This window comes from Phyllobates terribilis, unplaced genomic scaffold (assembly GCF_046119375.1).
Source record: "Phyllobates terribilis strain yellow unplaced genomic scaffold, ASM4611937v1 Scaffold_7__3_contigs__length_470593459, whole genome shotgun sequence".
NCBI lineage: Eukaryota > Metazoa > Chordata > Amphibia > Anura > Dendrobatidae > Phyllobates > Phyllobates terribilis.
This window is the reverse complement of record NW_027362767.1, coordinates 111281320-111302187: the sequence shown is the minus strand read 5'-3', so window position 1 is coordinate 111302187 and position 20868 is coordinate 111281320. Positions and strand designations below refer to the sequence as shown.

At 44.0% G+C, this 20868-nt stretch overlaps 1 protein-coding gene across 2 annotated transcripts in view; it reads right to left on the bottom strand.

Annotated features, from left to right (window-relative positions):
• Window positions 1-20635, bottom strand: part of TMEM87A (transmembrane protein 87A) — a 41975-nt gene extending 21340 nt beyond the window's left edge. For both annotated transcript variants that reach the window (XM_073639093.1, XM_073639094.1), the window contains exons 1-9: window positions 20446-20635; window positions 15966-16026; window positions 13621-13709; window positions 10230-10352; window positions 7495-7545; window positions 7336-7380; window positions 5995-6157; window positions 4910-4971; window positions 3232-3415 (exon numbers count right to left, since the gene is read on the bottom strand). In XM_073639093.1, coding sequence (XP_073495194.1) covers window positions 3232-3415; window positions 4910-4971; window positions 5995-6157; window positions 7336-7380; window positions 7495-7545; window positions 10230-10352; window positions 13621-13709; window positions 15966-16026; window positions 20446-20565 — 898 coding nt within the window. In that variant the 5' untranslated portion in view covers window positions 20566-20635. The remainder of the gene's footprint in view (window positions 1-3231; window positions 3416-4909; window positions 4972-5994; window positions 6158-7335; window positions 7381-7494; window positions 7546-10229; window positions 10353-13620; window positions 13710-15965; window positions 16027-20445) is intronic.
• Between the last annotated feature and the right edge of the window lie 233 nt (window positions 20636-20868).

The following is a 20868-nucleotide window of genomic DNA, read 5'->3' as shown; positions in this document are numbered from 1 at the left end:
AGCACCCCTCAAGGTGCTCAAAACCACATCCAAGAACTTTATTAACCCTTCAGGTGCTTCACAGGAATTTTCGGAATGTGGAAGAAAAAAATGAACATTTAACTTTTTTCACAAAAATGTTACTTTAGACCCAATTTTTTTTATTTTCACAGGGGCAACAAGAAAAAAATGGACCCCAAAATTTGTTGTGCAATTTCCCCTGGGCACGCAGACACCCCATATGTGGGGAAAAAACACTGTTTGGGTGCACGGCAGGGCTCGGAAGGTAAGGAACGCCATTTGACTTTTTGATTGTAAAATTTGCTTGAATAATTAGCGGACACCATGTTGCGTTTGGAGAGTCCCTGTGTGCCCAAACATTGGAGCTCCCCCACAAGTGACCCCATTTTGGAAACTAGACCCCCCAAGGCACCTGTCTAGATGCATAGTGAGCAGTTGGAACCCCCAGGTGCTTCACAAATTGATTCGTAAAAATGAAAAAGTGAAAAAAAACACCACTTTTTCATTTTTATGAATCAATTTCTGAAGCACCTGCGGGTTCCAAGTGCTCACTATGCATCTAGATAGGTGCCTTGGGGGGTCTAGTTTCCAAAATGGGGTCACTTGTGGGGGAACTCCAATGTTTGGGCACACAGGGGCACCCCAAACGCAACATGGCGTCTGCTAACAATTTGAGCCGATTTTCCATTCAATTTGTTAGCGGACACCAGGTCGCGTTTGGAGAGCCCCTGATGTGCCTAAACAGTGGAGCTCCCCCACAAGTGACCCCATTTTGGAAACTATACCCCTCAAGGATTTTATTAAGGTGTATAGTGAACATTTTGAACCCAGAGGTACGACACAGAATTTGATAAAATTAGGTCATCATATTGAATAAGTTGTCATTAGTCTTGAGCGCAAGTGCTCGCTACTTGAGTTTGCATCGTGTACTCAGGTATGCACCATGTACTGCATGTGCTCGAGTGACATGCTCGAGTCCCCGCCCGGATGTTTCACGGTTATTAGACACCCAAAAAAAAACATGCGGGGACCGCTCGTGCATGGCAGGCAATCCCCGCAAAGTTTTTTGGGCCGTGAAGCATATGGGGCGGAGACTCAAGCATGTCACTCAAATACCCACGATACTCAATGCATACCAGAACACCCGATGCAAACTCAAGTAGCGAGCACTTGCGCTCAACACTAGTCGCCATATCGTCATCTTTTTTTCTTACTTTTGAAAAAAATCCCAACCCTAGCACAACCCTAACCCTAGCACAACCCTAACCCTAGCACAACCCTAACCCTAGCACAACCCTAACCCTAGCACAACCCTAACCCTAGCACAACCCTAACCCTAGCACAACCCTAACCCTAGCACAACCCTAACCCTAGCACAACCCTAACCCTAGCACAACCCTAACCCTAGCACAACCCTAACCCTAGCACAACCCTAACCCTAGCACAACCCTAACCCTAGCACAACCCTAACCCTAGCACAACCCTAACCCTAGCACAACCCTAACCCTAGCACAACCCTAACCCTAGCACAACCCTAACCCTAGCACAACCCTAACCCTAGCACAACCCTAACCCTAGCACAACCCTAACCCTAGCACAACCCTAACCCTAGCACAACCCTAACCCTAGCACAACCCTAACCCTAGCACAACCCTAACCCTAGCACAACCCTAACCCTAGCACAACCCTAACCCTAGCACAACCCTAACCCTAGCGTTTATTTTTTTACGCCGTTCCTCATGCGGTGTAAGTGATTAGACGACCTTATTCTTCGGGTCGGTGAGACTACAGCGATACCAGAATCATATGGGGTTTTTATGACTGACAGCTGTCACACACTAAAAGATGCATTTTTTGTAAAATCTAGTTTTTGCATCGCCATATTTTGAGAGCTATAATTTTTCCAGATTTTGGCAGACAGTCATTTGACGCCTTTTTTTTTGCGGGATGAGTTGACGTTGTTATTGGTGCCATTTTCAGGCACGTGACAGTTTTTGATCGCTTTCTATTCCGATCTTTGGGAGGCAGAATAAACAAAAACCAACAATTCAGGAATTGTTTTTTTTGTTATTCTGTTCCGCGTGTGGTAAAAGTGATAAGGCAGCTTTATTCTTAGGGTCAGTACGTTTACAGCGGTACCACATTTATATCGTATTTCTATGTTTTGCACTTTTACATAATAAAAGCAATTTTATAGAAAAAAATATTTTTTAGCATAGCTTTATTCTGAGAGCTATAACTTTTTTATTTTTCGGCTGATGGAGCTGTATGGCGGCTTGTTTTTTGCGGGACGAGATGACGTTTTCAGCGGTACCATTTTTATTTATATTTGTCTTTTTGATCGCATGTTATTACATTTTTTGTTTGGCGGCATGGTGATAAAGCATTGTTTTTTGCTTCGTTTTTTATTTTATTTTTTTACCGTGTTCACTGAAGGGGTTAACTAGCGGGACAGTTTTATAGGTCAGGTTGTTCCGGACGCGGCGATACCAAATATGTGTACTTTTATTGTTTTTTTATAAAAATATTTATTGATGGGTACATTATATTTTTATTTTTGGTGGATTATTTTTTTTATTTTTTTTTTTATATTTTTACAATTTTTTTTTTTATTTTTTTTTTCACTTTCTGATAGTTTTTATACTTTATTACTTTGTCCCACTGTGGGACTTACACTTTTTCTTCTCTGATCGCCTGCATGGCACAGGAATGCAGCACCATCCCTGTGTCATGCAGGCTGTCAGCGCTGGACAGGGAGAAGATTGTTTGGAGATGCACTGCGCATGTCCAAAAAATCTTCCTGTCTGGTGACCCGGATGTTGTCATGACGACATCGGGTCGTCATGGCAACATCCTGGAAGCCACGGTAGTCAGCGCTGGAAGCCGGAAGAGGAGGTGAGTATCTGCGATCACCTCCCCTTGCCAGCGCAATGCTGCGATAGACTTCGATCTAGTCTAAGTCTGCACTGAAAGTCTAAGAATTAGACAGTATTGATAGATAGACCCCAATAACTGATGTAACGACCAGGCAGAGCGGCTCATATGAGCCTATACCTGACAAGCTGCAATAATAGTCAGAACATGACACAATGTATCAGTTCTAAACAACTTCCACACCATATAACCACAGCTGAACTGCTTTTTATACAAAGCTGACCTTTCATTTTATATTATGGTAATAAGTTATAGTTTATAATGTATTTCCATATGTATCAGCGGTGTGTACAGTACCAGACTGTCCATGGTAGCGGATATTCTGGAATTCGGCATAGAAGACGGCTTTTTCGAGCATGCCCAGCAAGATCACAGCACCAACCCAGAACTGGATCCTCAGCAGGTCCCTCCAATAACACGCAGACCAGGCCAGCCACAAGACCCCAAACAGGACGTACACAATGCACATGACCATGAAGAACTGAAAGAAATATAAAATGTCACAATGAACATTCACCATTAAATACCAATGTAAATAGTTCCAATAGCTTTATGCTTATTAATTTGGACTTTTAGAGGGGTCACCCGGGCTGCTAAAATTGTGTTATGAGAACCTTAGAATGATTTAAAATTCTAAAAGAAGCCATACATTACGAACCCTCCACCGCTTCAGTTCCAATGTTTCTCAGGACCCTCAATGTCTTATTAAGAAAAACATGGATTTCTCTGAAATATGTAAATGAGCCGTTAAGATCTATGGGAAGGACACTGATCTCACTGATAATCTGCCTCCGGAGATTATTTTAAATAAAAGGCATTACCAGTGTGAGACATGTAATAGCTGACAGTCTGCTCTCCTGATCTCACTGCAGAGCTGTGCGTGACTAACAGTACAGTATAGATGAGCCTTGTCTCATTACAGACACATTTGTAGCTGCAGTTGTCCTCTCATAGTGCTTCAGTTTCCATCACAGAGGCAGCCAATGTGGAGGAAGGGTAGTACAGCAGAGGTGACAGCACTGTGAGATGAGGAGAGCTACAGATGTGTTTGCAATGAGACAAATTGGTTCAACTCTGTTGTACTGTGTTAGCTGTAATCAAGCACAACTCTGCAGCAGAGCTGACAGCACTATGGGAGGACAACTGTTGGTGGAAATGTGTTTGTAATGAGACACCGTTCAGCTCTACACTGCAGTGAGATCAAGAGAGTGGACTGTCAGTCATTGCATGTTTCACACTGGTAACACCTCCTTTCAATTAAAATACGTTCTGGAGGCAGATTCTCAGGGAGCTCTATAGACCTTTTTTCATCAAATAAATCCATGCTAGTTCGGTATCTTTGAAATCATACCGACCTGACAAATCATGTTGTCGAGTCATTTTTGCCATGAGCAATGTATGCCGTTAAAACCAAAGTTTTTAAAAAAAAAAAAAACAACACGTGGCAGAAGTCATGTTTTTACCCACTATTCCATCCCACTTGGAATTTTAATATATATTTTTCAGTACACAGTGTAGTAAAATTCATTGGGTTCAAATCGGGGTAGTGGTGGGGCGACTCCGCTGAACCCACGTATGTTCAACTTTAATGAGGTCATAAAGAAAACCGTTCAGGAGAAGTGAAATACATGTTAGGACCCGGCCATTGGAACAAACTCACTCTGGATTTCCCCATGAAATACTGAAAGGCCTATTTCAGCCATATACCTGTATTTTAGCTGGATGAATGGGAGAGGAGAAATAGCATTGTGCTCTAGTCCCCATTAAAAGTGGTTTTGGGGCAAAAATATGAACCTGACTGGGACACCAGATAGAAATGCAGGGAAATGGCAGAACAGAAGAATGGTGCTGGTTTTGGGGAGATAATGCAGGTGACAGGTTCCCATTATTATAGCCGGATGATCTAGTAATTTCAGATTATAAACAGACATGAGATTTACCGTCCATTAAACCAAACACTTGATAATATACTCACAATCATGCGTGGATAGTCAGCGGGGGATAAGTATTCATATGGGCCTTTCACTTCAATTTTCACTGCAGAAAAGCAAAGCACAACATCAGCACTGTAGGAAACGCTTTTATACAGGCGAATTCTAGGGTTTTCTCCATTCTACCCTAAGAGCATATTGACTAATGGATACACATTCACGTCATATGAAAGAATGAGAATGGTAAAGCTGCAAGTGACCGGGAAGCAAGTTTCTGCAGCAGGATTTCACTTTTTACAGTTTTTGATATCGACTAAAATAGAAGTAACCACCCCCCTGATAGAAGCCATCCGTCAGATGTTGATTAGGAGACATTTATACACACGGACAGTGAAAGCGAATCACCACTACACTGGGGTGCAATATTTTTGATGTTTAAAAATAATCTAATCAGCAGGTTTTTGCTACCTCATCTAATGTAGGAAAAGAGACCCCGATTCCAGCGATGTTTCACTTAGTTTACTGGGTGCAGCAGTTCTGACACAATTAGAGTTTTTAGATGTAGCAGAACTCCGGAAGCTTCCCCCGCCCTCTGTGTACATTGCCATAGACAGTGAGCTGCTTACCACAGGAGGGGGCGTGGTCATTCCAGGACTCACGTGAGCTGCAGTCCAGGCAGTGATAATCTCCTGGTGATAAAACCTTCATTGTATGGAAACAACAGCACACAGCCCAATAAGTGACACATCGCTGAAATCTGTGTCTTAGCCCCTATCTTATACTGTCCTCACATTACATAGCAAAAACCTGCTGACATTACTTTAAAAAAAAATAAAATAAATCAGGAAGCACTTGGCAATCACTTCAAAAGATTTTTTTTCTTTTTATTTTCCTTCAAAATAGGAATAATCCAATAATAGGCATGTGAAAAAAAGTGGGTCTGATAATAGGGATAATGGGCTGCAGTGTTAGAAGTGAAAAATCAGTTATTGAGGGTTAGCGTAAAATTTTGTCCTGTTTTAATATAGCACCCATTAAATGATGTCAACTTTGGAGAAGAGGACTTCCAGCTTGTGTTTGGTAGCAGGACTGTGTCTGATCTGTGGGGTGTATACAAATGTGCTCTTACTGGTTAAAGGCAGGTCAGTGGAAGCAGTGGGCACAGCAGATCCAGCCTGCATGTCTTTCTGTGTGTTGGGACCTGGGTCCGCAGTCAGAGGGGCTGAGAAGTTCACTTGTACAATGAAGAGGTACGGCCCATCCAGCCAAGTCTTCACTGCTGCATTTGGAAGCTAATGCAAACAGTAACATTAAGTTAAAGTCTTATACAAAAACTAGAAACAAATAAAAAATACATTTAACAAGGGTTAACTGCATTCAGAGGCCTATTACCAGTCCAAGTACATACTTACATTATACATTCATTAACCCATGCCTGCATTAGGACGTGAACGATTGTCCTGGGAGGGACTCAGGAGCCGAGCCAGATATACATTACAGTCTGCATTGTTCTCTTAAAGGGAACCAGCCACCTGAAAAAATGCTGTTAACCTGCAAACATGGGGTTAATTTGCCGGCTAATAGCATTCGGAGCCAGCCCCGCGCTTGCACTTAGACCCCTGCTGCTAGGAAGAAATCAACTTTACTGTGGTATGATCAGAAGATGTTCCTGCAGCCATTACACAGTACACAGCAGGGGCACATTTATAAGAGTATCTCAGCACAGGAACATTTTCAACATATTCAATTGTGGAAATTATTATTATTCAAAGATCTTTTAATAGAGGTGTTCTTTATATAGTTGGTTCATGGGAAAAACCCATTTAACCATTAAAACTCTTCTGTCAATCTCTGACAGCAGCAGTTAAATGGGCATGCTCTGATGTATGAGATGCTAGACTGTGGCTCTATATGGCGTGTGATTTTTATTTTTTTTGCACATTCAGACTAGAATGTGAGTGTCTCATCCGATTTTCTAAAATAACTAGTACATGTTGCAAGTTATAAAAAAAACCTGATCTGCACTGCCCCATCAAATAACACTGGTCCAAGCAGATCTGTGGAGTCGGTAAGCCAAACCACCGACTCGGACTCCAACTCCACAGCCCGGCCTCACTACTGAGCGTGTACATAAAGTGCAGCACAGATTCATCTCCACTAAAAGCCGAGACCCTTAGATCAGGAACAGAACAGACATTTATAGGACATTTCATAACTTGCCCAAATTCTTATGAAAACATTTCCAGCACATCCGGCATTGTCCTACTGTACCCAATGTATTATATATTTTATGTGTCGGTCCGTTTTATACCGACTCCAACTCCACAACCCTGGATCCAAGTGCAGTCAGTTTTTTTTTTATTGACAGCAATCGGAATGAAAATACAGTCAGTTGTCAATGTATTCATTCATTACTAGTAGGAATAACAGAGGAATGACATGAAGCCAAAGAGGGAGTAAAGCGACTTGCCTTTTCAGTAGGACAGATTGTAGTATTAATAGTCTTCACTTTTTTCTAGGGAAAGAACGAAACAGTTATACACACAGTCCTGATGGCGAGGAATAATAATAATAATTAGAAGTAAAAACACAGGCAAACGATTCCATTATTAAAGCGGAAGTAGCATACCTCGGCTGTGCTGTCATCTACCTCCACGGGCAGGCTTTCCTTACATCGGATCTAAAAAAAAGCAATAGAAATAAGTCTAACGTCACTGGAAAAATATAATAGGAAACACGACGGTGACCCTGTATTTCGTGAGCTAATGTTCACATCACCAAAAATAAAATGTTACTTTCAAAAATATTTTAAAGGTTGTCTCCAGTATACGCCATTACTTTCTGATTAGAGCGGGTGTGACTACCAGGAGGCCGGGAATGAAGGAGCAGCAGTGCTCGTCACATCAAACATTTCTACTTCTATACTTAAAAATACACGGGCCATTCTTAATACTTGTTTCCTTTGGACATCTGCATTGGGGTGCAGCTGACATTTATCTAATGAGTATGGCCACCTCTAGACTAGAGCGGCTGGGCAGGTAGACGTCCGCCTTCTGTCCTGCTCTTATCTAATACAGTAAGAGAGGCTGCTGACCTCTACTGATTTTCGTCTTACAATATACACTACCGTTCAAAAGTTTGGGGTCACCCAGACAATTGTGTTCTCCATGAAAACTCATACTTTTATTTATCAAATGAGTTGCAAAATGAATAGAAAATATAGTCCAGACATTGACAAGGTTAGAAATAATGATTTTTATTAGAAAGGATAATTTTCTCCTTCAGACTTTGCTTTGGTCACAGAATGCTCCTTTGCAGCAATTCCAGCATTGCAGACCTTTGGCATTCTAGCTGTTAATTTGCTGAGGAATATTGAGAAATTTCCCCCCATGCTTCCTGAAGTCCCTCCACAAGTTGGATTGGCTTGATGGGCACTTTTTGCGTACAATACGGTCAAGCTGCTCCCACAACAGCTCAATGGGGTTGAGATCTGGTGACTGCGCTGGCCACTCCATTACAGATAGAAGACCAGCTGCCTGCTTCTTCCCTAAATAGTTCATGCATAATTTGGAGGTGTGCTTTGGGTCATTGTCCTGTTGTAGGATGAAATTGGCTCCAATCAAGCGCTGTCCACAGGGTATGGCATGGCGTTGCAAAATGGAGTGATAGCCTTCCTTATACAAAATCCCATTCACCTTGTACAAATCTCCCACTTTACCAGCACCAAAGCAACCCCAGACCATCACATTACCTCCACCATGCTTGACAGATGGCGTCAGGCACTCTTCCAGCATCTTTTCAGTTGTTCTGCATCTCACAAATATTCTTCTGTGTGATCCAAACACCTCAAAGTTTGATTCGTCTGTCCATAAAACTTTTTTTCCAATCTTCCTCTGTCCAATGTCTGTGTTCTTTTGCCCATATTAATCTTTTCCTTTTATTAGCCAGTCTCAGATATGGCTTTTTCTTTGCCACTTTGCCCTGAAGGCCAGCATCCCGGAGTTGCCTCTTCACTGTAGACATTGACACTGGCGTTTTGCTTGTACTATATAATGAAGCTGCCCGTTGAGGAGCTGTGAGGCATCGATTTATCACACTAGAGACTCTAATGTACTTATCTTGTTGCTCAGTTGTGCAGCGGGGCCTCCCACTTCTTTCTACTCTGGTTAGAGCCTGTTTGTGCTCTCCTCTGAAGGGAGTAGTACACACCGTTGTAGGAAATCTTCAGTTTCTTGGCAGCTTCTCGCATGGAATAGCCTTCATTTCTAAGAACAAGAATAGACTGTCGAGTTTCACATGAAAGTTCTCTTTTTCTGGCCATTTTGAGATTTTCATAGAACAAACAAATGTAATGCTCCAGATTCTCAGCTAGCTCAAAGGAAGGTCAATTTTATAGCTTCTCAAATCAGCCAAACCGTTTTCAGCTGGGCTAACATACTTGTGCAAGGGTTTTCTAGGGTTTTCTAAACATCCATTAGCCTTCTTACACAGTTAGCAAACACAATGTACCATTAAAACACTGGAGTGGTGGTTGTTGGAAATGGGCCTCTATACACCTATGTAGATATTGCAATAAAAACAAGACGTTTGCAGCTAGAATAGTCATTTACCACATTAACAATGTATAGAGTGTAGTGTTGAGCGAGTATGTTCTGTTCCGAGTATACTCGGGCCGAGCACCAAGTAGTTACAGCTGCTTGGTGATCGCTCCCATGTGCATGATTTGCAACTGTTTGACAGCTTTATTACATGTGAGGAATGTGTAAGAAATAGACATTCCTCACATGTAATAAAGCTGTCATACAGTCGCAAATCATACACTCGGGAGCGATTCAACCATATCACCGAGCAGCTGTAAATACTCGGGGCTCGGCCAGAGCATACTCGCCGAAAGGGTTAATAGAACATACTCGCTCAACACTAATAGAGTGTATTTCTGATTCATTTAATGTTAGCTTCATTGAAAAAAATGTGCTTTTCTTTAAAAAATAATGAAATTTCTACATGACCCTAAACTTTTGAACGGTAGTGTAAATATTTTTTTGATTTTTCTTCTATTATAAAGAAGCTCCCAGGAATTTACGACCTTATATGTATATGCAGGATCATACAAGTCTATAAGACTTGTGAATCCTCAGATTGCGCTGTGAGGATTCTCTGGTGCCAGCAGCGGGGGTGTGAACTCGAGGAGGTGATTACCTTACATCCAGTGTGCGGCCTCACTTAATACAAATGTATGGAGCAAGGTCGGATACAGATTCAGATTCCTTTTATCAATTCATTACTATTTATACCCTTATTTCATTGTGATCCTGAATAAAACGTAAATCTATATTTACGCTCTGATAATAGTGATCTTCATACCTGAGGTTTTGATGGATTTTCACAGTAAGAAATTTGGTTTAAGCTTTTGGTATAGGCTCCTGCCCATCCAGTGCGTACAGTAAAAGAAGAACCGCCATTAAGATAACTGAACAAGTTATCTTCCTACAAATGGAAAAAAGTATGGAGAAGTACATTAATATATTAACAAACGCAGGCAATAAAGTATAACTGGAGAGTGCAACACTACAACAGCTGTGAATGCAGGCTGGCCAGGCACTGCACAATAATGGCTGAATATCCATTCATTTTGCTTACGGTTTTGTTTTGTTGGTAATGGATCCAGTTACTTTCGGATACTGCACTTGTAATGCACAACATACAAGTATCTGTTCACATTTATAGAGAACCAGTCACCAGTGTTTTGTCTTCTAAAAGATGCCCATCACTCTAAAATCATGTGAATGGGGTTCTTACAGCCTTTTATATCCTCATAGGTGCACCTGCATACCTTTCAAACAGTGTTTAATATACAGCGCTGGCAAAAATTAAGAGACCACAGCCCAGTTTTCTCTCCATGTCTGACAGCCATTCAAGCCAGTGTCCGTTGAATTCCAACCACCGTCCACCTCATTCTACTTCATGTGCTTCTGATTAGTTGATCACCTGAACCAAATCTTATGTAACGAGGGAAAGTATAAAAAACACTGCTGTGCTCTTCACAATCCTCTTGCAATAGGACAAGCTGGATGGCAAAACAAGTGCTAGGAATAGCCCAAAAGTAATTTGAATGAAAAAGTAACTTTTAACCATGCCAAAGGAGTTGAAAATAAAAGTCTTGAGTGAGTAAAAGAAGGGCTCAATTCTGGCTTTACTAGCAGAGGGATACAGTGAGCGTCATGTTGCCTCCATCCTTAAAATTTCAAAGACGGCAGTCCATTACAAGGTCAAGCAGCAGACATTGGGGACAACAAAGCTACAGACCGGCAGAGGGCGAAAGCGACTCTCCACTGACCGGGATGACTGTCATCTTATTCAAATGTCACTCAGCAACCGCAGGATGACATCAAGTGACCTACAAAAGGAATGACAAATGGCAGCTGGGGTGAAGTACAAGGTAAGAACAGTTGGTATCAGGCTCCTAGAGGCCTCAAGTCATGTAAAGCTAGAAAAAAGCCTTTCATCAATGAGAAGCAAAGGAGAGCCAGGCTAAAGTTTGCCAAAGACCATAAGGATTGGACCATAGAGGACTTGAGTAAGGTAATCTTCTCTGATGAGTCTAATTTTCAGCTTTGCCCAACACCTGGTCGTCTAATGGTTAGACGGAGACCTGGAGAGGCGTACAAGCCACAGTGTCTTGCACCCACTGTGAAATTTGGTGGAGGATCGGTGATGATCTGGGGATGCTTCAGCAAGGCTGGAATTGGGCAGGTTAATCTTTGTGAAGGACGTATGAATCAAGCTGCATACAAGGTTATCCTTGAAAAACACTTGATTCCTTCTGCTCACGCAATGTTCCCCAACTCGGAGGACTGGTTTTTCCAGCAGGACAATGCCCCATGCCACACAGCTAGGTCAATCACTGTGTGGATGAAGGAGCACCACATCAAGACCCGGTCATGGCAGCCCAATCTCCAGACCTGAACCCCATTGAAAACCTCTGGAATGTAATCAAGAGGAAGATGGATAGTCACAGCCATCAAACAAAGAAGAACTTCTTACATTTATCTGCCAGGAGCGGCATAAGGTCACCCAAAAGCAGTGTGAAAGACTGGTGGAAAGCAGCCAAGACGCATGAAAGCGGTGATTAAAAATCATGGTTATTCCACCAGATATTGATTTCTGAACTCTTCCGGAGTTAAAACATGAGTATTGTTGTTTCTAAATGAATAAGAACTTGTTTTCTTGGCATTATTTGCGGTCTGAAAGCACTGCTTCTTTTTTATTATTTTGACGATTTCTCATTTGCTGCAAATAAATACACAATTTTTAGCTTTGAATTTCGGAGACATGTTGTCAGTAGTTTATAGAATAAAACAACAATGTACATTTTACTCAAAAATATACCTATAAAGAGAAATATCAGAGAAAATGAAAAATTTTGCAGTGGTCTCTTAATTTTTGCCAGAGCTGTATGTCTTGCTCTGCATGAAAATTGAGTGGTCCGGTCCCATGGGAGAATCCAGACTGATCAGTGCCGCCCCTGTCGCTTGAATGTCATGTATGTGTCTAGGTCTTCCACATAGTGCTTGAAGTCTAGCACCTGTACAGTAGAATCAGGCGGGTGACACAGTCATGTAATGCGCAGGCGCCAACTTCACTTGTATGTTACCGGGTGCGCCTGCTCGGGTCTCTAATTCCACTGCACAGGATTTGAGACTTCCAGTACTGTGTGGATGAAGCAGAGACATCATACACTTCCATCCGGATACAAAAGACGGCATTTGAAGGGACTGGGGCGACGATGACCGCAATCTGAATTCACCCATCGGACCGCGCAGTATACGTGCAGCGCAGGACATGTATAAAACACATTTTCAAAGATATGCAGGGGCATCTGTGAGCACTATGGGTACACCAGATATGTACTCCAGACAGGCAATGGAGCACATTTCTGGCTAAGTTACTTTTAAAGAATTTGCCACGCTACATCCCACTTTGGCGGAAACGGCCGGGAATGTCGTGACAATGCCAAATGTCCAAAATCTTTTGCCTACCTTCGTGCGCAGAAGTGTTACCACGTGTTTTATTCCAGAAATCTTACAAAAGCACTTTGAATCATGGCCTTAGTCTAAAGATGAGCCCGACTTATCAAAACAACAAGGCCACTGTTACATTTGGGGCACGATGTGACTGTCTAGTCTAAGTTTGAACTGTCTAAAAGTTAAACAACTTTAGTAAATTAGCCCCAGTGCTTATGGGGACGAAGGTTATAAAGTTTACACTTCTTTTTTCTACAAATATATCTTGACGAAGGTGGAAAAAACGGCATGACGACAGCAAAAGTCGCAACATTGTTGCACAACTCTGATCTGTGCAAAAAAGTACAATTTTTCCAACCTATTTACACAAGAATTCTGGCAAAATTGCTTTGATGAATGGGGGCCGTGGTCTTTAGCTGGCATGCATTTGGTAGTCTCAACTATATTGAAAAGAGGCCTGCCGACTGTACTTTTCCCAACTGTATAAAAATAAGACAAATAGAGGCTTTCGGGGTTATGTCAAGCTTAAAAGCCCTTAGTCTCAGCAAATACGAAAAAATTATTTATAACAAATGCCCAAGCAGTAAGTGTTCCTCCTTACTAGCCTGCTTGCAGCCACTTTGAGACTGACTTTCCCTTTTAAATGTACTAGTTTTTTGACCACAACAATATAAATGCGGCCAGCATTTATTACTTTCGCACCTTCCTACCCGAATATATTGGTAACATACCTTAAATGCAGAAATTTCATTGTAGCAGGTGCAATAACGTAGGTACCAAGTGATGTTAAAATTATTGCAGGATTTCTGACCACCTTCAACTAAAAGAAATAGAAAAAAAATAAGGAAAAATAGACTACTAACAAAAAAAAAAATTATGGAAAAACAACAAAATAAGCATTTTGTAACCAAAGCCGCTGCAAAAACAATGAAACAGATGCAAAGACAACACATCAGGAAAAACATCACTAGTTTCCCCAACTCGTCTTCCTGCAGCAAAACTCAGTGAGCACACCGGTGTCTACAGGACGTTGTGTGCACATACCCTTAGGGTACAGTCAGACGGCAGTATAAATCATTACGAGATCGGACTGCAATGCTTGGACTGGCCGCCAGGTCTCCTGCTCGGGGGTCACACTTGGGTTGGGAGAGCTGCCGGCCAGTCCGAGCATTGTGGTCCGATTTATATGGCTGTCTGACTTCGCCCTTAAAGGAAACCATAAAAGCATGTAAGGAGGCCAATCCCAGAGAAGATGTAGTGCATGGAACTGGGCGGCTCTCTTATTCATGCTTTATATTTTTCACCTTAAGTAAAACAACTTTAGGTTTTTGTATTAAAGGGAACGTATACTTCCGCAAGGCCCCCAAATAGCACCATACCGAGCCCTAGTCGTGCTTTTCCAACAAGTGTGTGGTGTGACAAACTCTGCTGCTTTGAGCGGCATGAACACTTTCGCTGCTTACAATATACTAGTTAGTGAGGAATAGTCCAGAGGGATGTCTATCCCCGGCGTTGGGTGCTGTAATCACGCTCATGGGACGTGACCTACGTCTTCTTCACCATCCCTCATCATTCCTTCAGAGCAGGACGTTGTGCTTCAGTGTAAAAGATGGCAGTCACCACGAGTAAGCGCCACAGCACCTTCTCCTTCTGGTGATCATCCTCTGTTTGAGTGATGTTTTACCTCATTGTATTTTTTTGTTCCAAATTAAGATGATTACTTTTGTGATCCTCTTTGGTCTGCGTACACTTTATATGGTGACGACAAAAGTATACTCAAATTGATCTTATCTTTATTAATAAATAGTAATTAAAAACATTAGGAGAATTAAACAAAGGAAACCACCAAAGGGCAGCATAGGATAAATAGTGCATGTACAGGGGATTACATTACATAGCAAATTACTCCTGACCACCAGGTAACATTATGTGCATACATCAGGACTAGGGTAGGCGACTACAAAAACTAGTGAAATTTCCCCGTTATCAAGCAAGGCGAAACGTGCGTTAGGGAGTTCCACCACCACAAGGTCAGTATTCTGACTACTATGTTGTATTTCTGAATGTTTTGCTAACATTATCCGGACTATCTTCAGTGCCAGGTTAAAGCCCTCATACACATTCGACTAATGTTGGTTGAACCGGCCCATATCGACAAATTAGGCCGAAACCTGACGGTATTAGCCGCTATTCTTATGTGTATGGAGCGCCAAGTGATGGTTGGGAAAGATGTAAATAGCGAATGTCTGATTTTAGACTGCCAATCGCATTGCTCTCCACATATAAGCTGCTGGCCAACATGTCAGCTAGGGCTGTGTCAGAGAGGACTAGAGCGTTCGGCAAAACAAGTGCCATGGGAGAGAGGGCCAAGAAGGTTGTCAGCCAAACAACTGGCCAAAGTATTGTTAAGATGACCACCATTTAATGTCTATGGGGGGCTTTACTTGTGTATTCTGTTTAGTATTTGATAAGAGGGGGTCACTACTTCCATAATGGAGCATTAGGTAGGTTATATTTGTACATTTTATCCCAAGAAGGCTTGATACGTGTCTCAACTTGTACTGTCCCATGGAGAGATAACTTAACACTAATATCACAAAATGTGTGTCCATTGACTAATACCGCTACCAAGTCTAAAATTACACACAACTCGACAAGACCAGTTAAATCTTATATATCCGATATCTAAATGGTGATGTTTCTGCAGCAGGTGCATGAAGTTCTTTTTCCTACAAGCCCCTGTTCAGATGAATGGGAGACCTGCAGAAATTTCTGTGAAGGTGAATATACCCTTACTTAACTGGCACAACTGCTTAGGAAATTGAGCAACGAAACATGCCACATAGTGAAAATATTACTGTGGCGTTACTCCAGGAAATGCAACCCAGGTGGAGGAGGGGAAGAAGTCAAACAACCACAAACTTGCTGGGTGAGAACATCCGCATAGGACTAATAGGTAAACAGAATATTACCTGGAAGGACAGACAACCTCAGGGACACACAAACTGTGCACACAAACGACTGAGTCACATATATATAATGTTACATTACACGGATCATTAGACAAAGTCCTTACAGCTTATAAAGATGACAGAGTCATGGAAAAGGATCTTCCCAAAGGTGAAGGTTGTTCCATTCTAGAAAAAAAGAAAGGATGATAAGCAACACATCTGTGCAAAGACCCCATAACCAGAGCAGAGAGGTTCTATTATTTCCCCTCCATGCAGCTAGACCCTTAACAGCCCCCAATACACAAACAACTAAAACCTCTGACAAAAATTATGGAATCACCGGGCTCGGAGGATGTTCATTCAGTTGTTTAATGTTGTTGGAATAAAGCAGATCACAGACAAGGCACAAAACTAAAGTCATTTCAAATAGCAACTTTATGGCTTTAAGAAACACTAAAAGAAATCAAGATTAAAAATGTGGTACTCAGTAAGGGTCATTTTTTTCACACCAAGCAGAGGGAGAAAAATTATGGAATCACTCAATTCTGAGGAAAAAATTATGGCATCATGAAAAACAAACACACAAAAGAACACTCCAATACATCACTAGTATTTTGTTGCACCACCTCTGGCTTTAATATCAGCTTGCAGTCTCTGAGGCATGGACTTAATGAGTGACAAACAGTACTCTTCATCAATCTGCCTCCAACTTTCTCTGATTGCTGTTGCCAGATCAGCTTTGCAGGTTGGAGACTTGTCATGGACCATTTTCTTCAACTTCCACCAAAGATTTTCAATTGGATTGAGATCCCGACTATTTGCAGGCCATGACATTGACCTTATGTGTCTTCTTTCAAGGAATGTTTTCACAGTTTTTGCTCTATGGCAGGATGCATTATCATCAAAATGATATCATCCCCAAACATCCTTTCAATTGATGGGATAAGAAAACTGTCCAAAATATCAATGTAAACTTGGGCATTATTGAAGATGTAATGACAGTCATCCCCCCAGTGCCTTTACCAGACATGCAGCCCCATATCATCAATGACTGTGGAAATTTGCATGTTCTCTTCATGCAGTCATCTTTATAAATCTCATTGGAACGGCACCAAACAAAAGTTCCAGCATCATCATCTTGCCCAATGCAGATTTGCGATTCATCACTGAATATGACTTTCATCCAGTCATCCACAGTCCACGATTGCTTTTCCTTAGCCCATTGTAACCTTGTTTTTTCTGTTTAGGTGTTAATGATGGCTTATGTTTAGCTTTTCTGCATGCAAATCCCATTTCCTTTAGGCGGTTTCTTACAGTTCGGTCACAGACATTGACTCCAGTTTCCTCCCATTTGTTCCTCATTTGTTTTGTTCTGCATTTCCTGTTTTGGAGACATATTGCTTTAAGTTTCCGGCCTTGACGCTTTGGTGTCTTCCTTGGTCTACCAGTATGTTTGCCTTTTACAACCTTCCCATGTTGTTTGTATTTGGTCCAGATTTTAGACACAGCTGACTGTGAACAAACAACATCTTTTGCAACATTGCGTGATGATTTACCTTATTTTAAGAGTTTGATAATCCTCTCCTTGGTTTCAATTGACATCTCTTGTGTTGGAGCCATGATTCATGTCAGTCCACTTGGTGCAACAGCTCTCCAAGGTGTGATCACTCCTTTTTAGATGCAGATTAATAAGCAGATCTAATTTGATGCACGTGTTCGTTTTGGAAATTAAAATTTACAGGGTGATTCCATAATTTTTTCCCTCTCCTTGGTCTGAAAAAAATGACCCTTACTGAGTACCACATTTTTAATCTTGATTTCTTTTAGTGTTTCTTAAAGCCCTAAAGCTGCTATTTGAAATGACTTTAGTTTTGTGCCATGTCTGTGATCTGCTTTTTTTCAACAACATTAAACAACTGAATGAACATCCTCCGAACCCAGTGATTCCATAATTTTTATCAGGGGTGGTAAAGTTGGACAAAACTGCCAATATCGGCAGAGAGTCTAATGCAGGGGTCTCAAACACGCGGCCCCTCCAGCTGCTTCTTGCGGCCCGCAGGCACAGACCCCGTAACGATCAGTGCTGTAGTGCAGTGTATTGCTGCGCCGAGACCGTCTCTGCACAGCAAAACAAGTGCCAGCCGCCGGCCTATCAGAAGCAGTATGGGGGGGGGACCCTGTGCGCAGTATGGGGGGGGGGCAACCCTGTGCGCAGTATGGGGGGGGGGCAACCCTGTGCGCAGTATGGGGGGGGGGCAACCCTGTGCGCAGTATGGGGGGGGGGCAACCCTGTGCGCAGTATGGGGGGGGGGCAACCCTGTGCGCAGTATGGGGGGGGGGGCAACCCTGTGCGCAGTATGGGGGGGGGGGCAACCCTGTGCGCAGTATGGGGGGGGGGGCAACCCTGTGCGCAGTATGGGGGGGGGGCAACCCTGTGCGCAGTATGGGGGGGGGGCAACCCTGTGCGCAGTATGGGGGGGGGGCAACCCTGTGCGCAGTATGGGGGGGGGCAACCCTGTGCGCAGTATGGGGGGGGGCAACCCTGTGCGCAGTATGGGGGGGGGGCAACCCTGTGCGCAGTATGGGGGGGGGGCAACCCTGTGCGCAGTATGGGGGGGGGGCAACCCTGTGCGCAGTATGGGGGGGGGGCAACCCTGTGCGCAGTATGGGGGGGGGCAACCCTGTGCGCAGTATGGGGGGGGGGGCAACCCTGTGCGCAGTATGGGGGGGGGGGCAACCCTGTGCGCAGTATGGGGGGGGGGGCAACCCTGTGCGCAGTATGGGGGGGGGGGCAACCCTGTGCGCAGTATGGGGGGGGGGCAACCCTGTGCGCAGTATGGGGGGGGCAACCCTGTGCGCAGTATGGGGGGGGGCAACCCTGTGCGCAGTATGGGGGGGGGCAACCCTGTGCGCAGTATGGGGGGGGGCAACCCTGTGCGCAGTATGGGGGGGGGGCAACCCTGTGCGCAGTATGGGGGGGGGCAACCCTGTGCGCAGTATGGGGGGGGGCAACCCTGTGCGCAGTATGGGGGGGGGCAACCCTGTGCGCAGTATGGGGGGGGGCAACCCTGTGCGCAGTATGGGGGGGGGGCAACCCTGTGCGCAGTATGGGGGGGGGGCGACCATGTCTGCAACATGGGGGACCATGTCTGGGGGACCATGTCTGGGGGACCATGTCTGGGGGACCATGTCTGGGGGACCATGTCTGGGGGACCATGTCTGGGGGACCATGTCTGGGGGACCATGTCTGGGAGACCATGTCTGGGAGACCATGTCTGGGAGACCATGTCTGCAACATGGGGGACCAGTTCATAAGGTGTATAGAAAATAAAATGGTATCACTAAAAATGTCACTTTGTAATGCAAATATTGCAACCCCCCAAATTAATTGCTTTTCCGTGTGTGGCCCATATACCCAGCTGAGTTTGAGACCTCTGGTCTAATGTGTATGGGAGCCGGCCGAGTCCGACTCTTCCCTGTCAGGTGATGTCAGGGGGTAGCAGATCTGGCGATTCTCCGGGAGATAAGCTGCTGCCAGGGGAGTCTGTCAGCAGCGCTTTCATAGAGAACACAAGGGCGTGCGGCCAAGCCCAGCATTCGTGTGTCGGGGGAGATGGATAACAGCCGAACCAACGCTCAGCCGACAGCTATGTAATGTGAATAGGGGTCTTCACGCTACTCTGTCTTCTTACTAAACTTGTGACTGGGGGCAGAAAGAAAAAAAAAAAACGGGATACCGTGGGATATTTGTATTTTTTCATCAAGTTGCTTTAATTTCTCTTTTTGCTGTACAGAAACTCTAAAAAAAAAAAAAAAAAAAAAAAGTTTGTATAAGGATAATTAAAACAGAAGGGACAACAGAGGGAACCCGTTACCAAATTCACTGTGCCCAAACTAGAGGCAGAAAAAAAATCAGAGCAGCCAGGGATGGTGTACTATGAAATGGGGCTTGGCTGATTAGTCCTTTGAGGTCCCTGGCCGGCTCCAGCTATCTGACAGGTCTATTTCTATGTGCATGTAAAGGACGAGACTCGTGGATCGAAACATAAGCGCTAATTACTCAAAAGACCCCCGTCAAAAGACTGGCTATAAACATTTACACTAAGTTTAAACCTGTGGGGTATGTTCACATGTGGGGAGGACAAGACAGCAGAAATGCAAGGCTGGTCACACTTCATCCAGAGTCATCCTCCATCATGACATAACATCTTGACCCATACGTTAGAAGATTCCCATAGCCCAGCGCCAACCACCAGGGCTGCCCCCCAGCACCCACCACCAGGGCCACCCCCCAGCGCCCACCACCAGGGCCCTAAACTCAAATGGCAAATTAAAGACAACTACAAGCAAAACTCCCCTACTGATACAGTGGTAATAAAGCAGATGCCCAGTGGTGGTCAGCGCTTCCTATGAGGCACATGACAGCAGCAGGTTGATTTGATGGAAACCCCCTTTAATGACAGAAGCTACAAGGGAAATGCGTGTAGTGCCGCAGAGGTCAGCGGCCGCAGCCAGTGTGAGGGGACGGAGGGTACATGCCGTAATGCCACCACTGAGGCTCCCCTGCCCCCGCACTGACAGCCGCCCGTCAGTCCCCGCACTCACCGGGGAGAGGCGCACGGTCCACAGGGAGGGCTCCGCACTCTCCGCACGGCTCACAGGAAAAGACCCAGCAACCGTCAGAACCAGCACCGAGAACACGACCCGGCTCCGTTCAGCGGCCATCACCACGTCTGACACCGGAACCGCAATAGGCGTCGTCACTTCCTGCAGGACACACCACGTGACCGGATACAGCTGGAAAGAAAACAGAAGGCATCTGTAGGAAGCAGGTCACATGACCCAGCTTAGAGTGTATGGGCTCCTGTAGGGGCGTCCTGCAGCCCATTATAGTCAGTCACCAGAGACCGCAGGAGTTCATGTATATGATCACATTGTGAACCTCATAGAAGACCTCCAGCAATAGGGAACGTCCAATAACGTCCAAACATGGCACAACCCTCTTACTGCGCATCTCTCACCGGATAA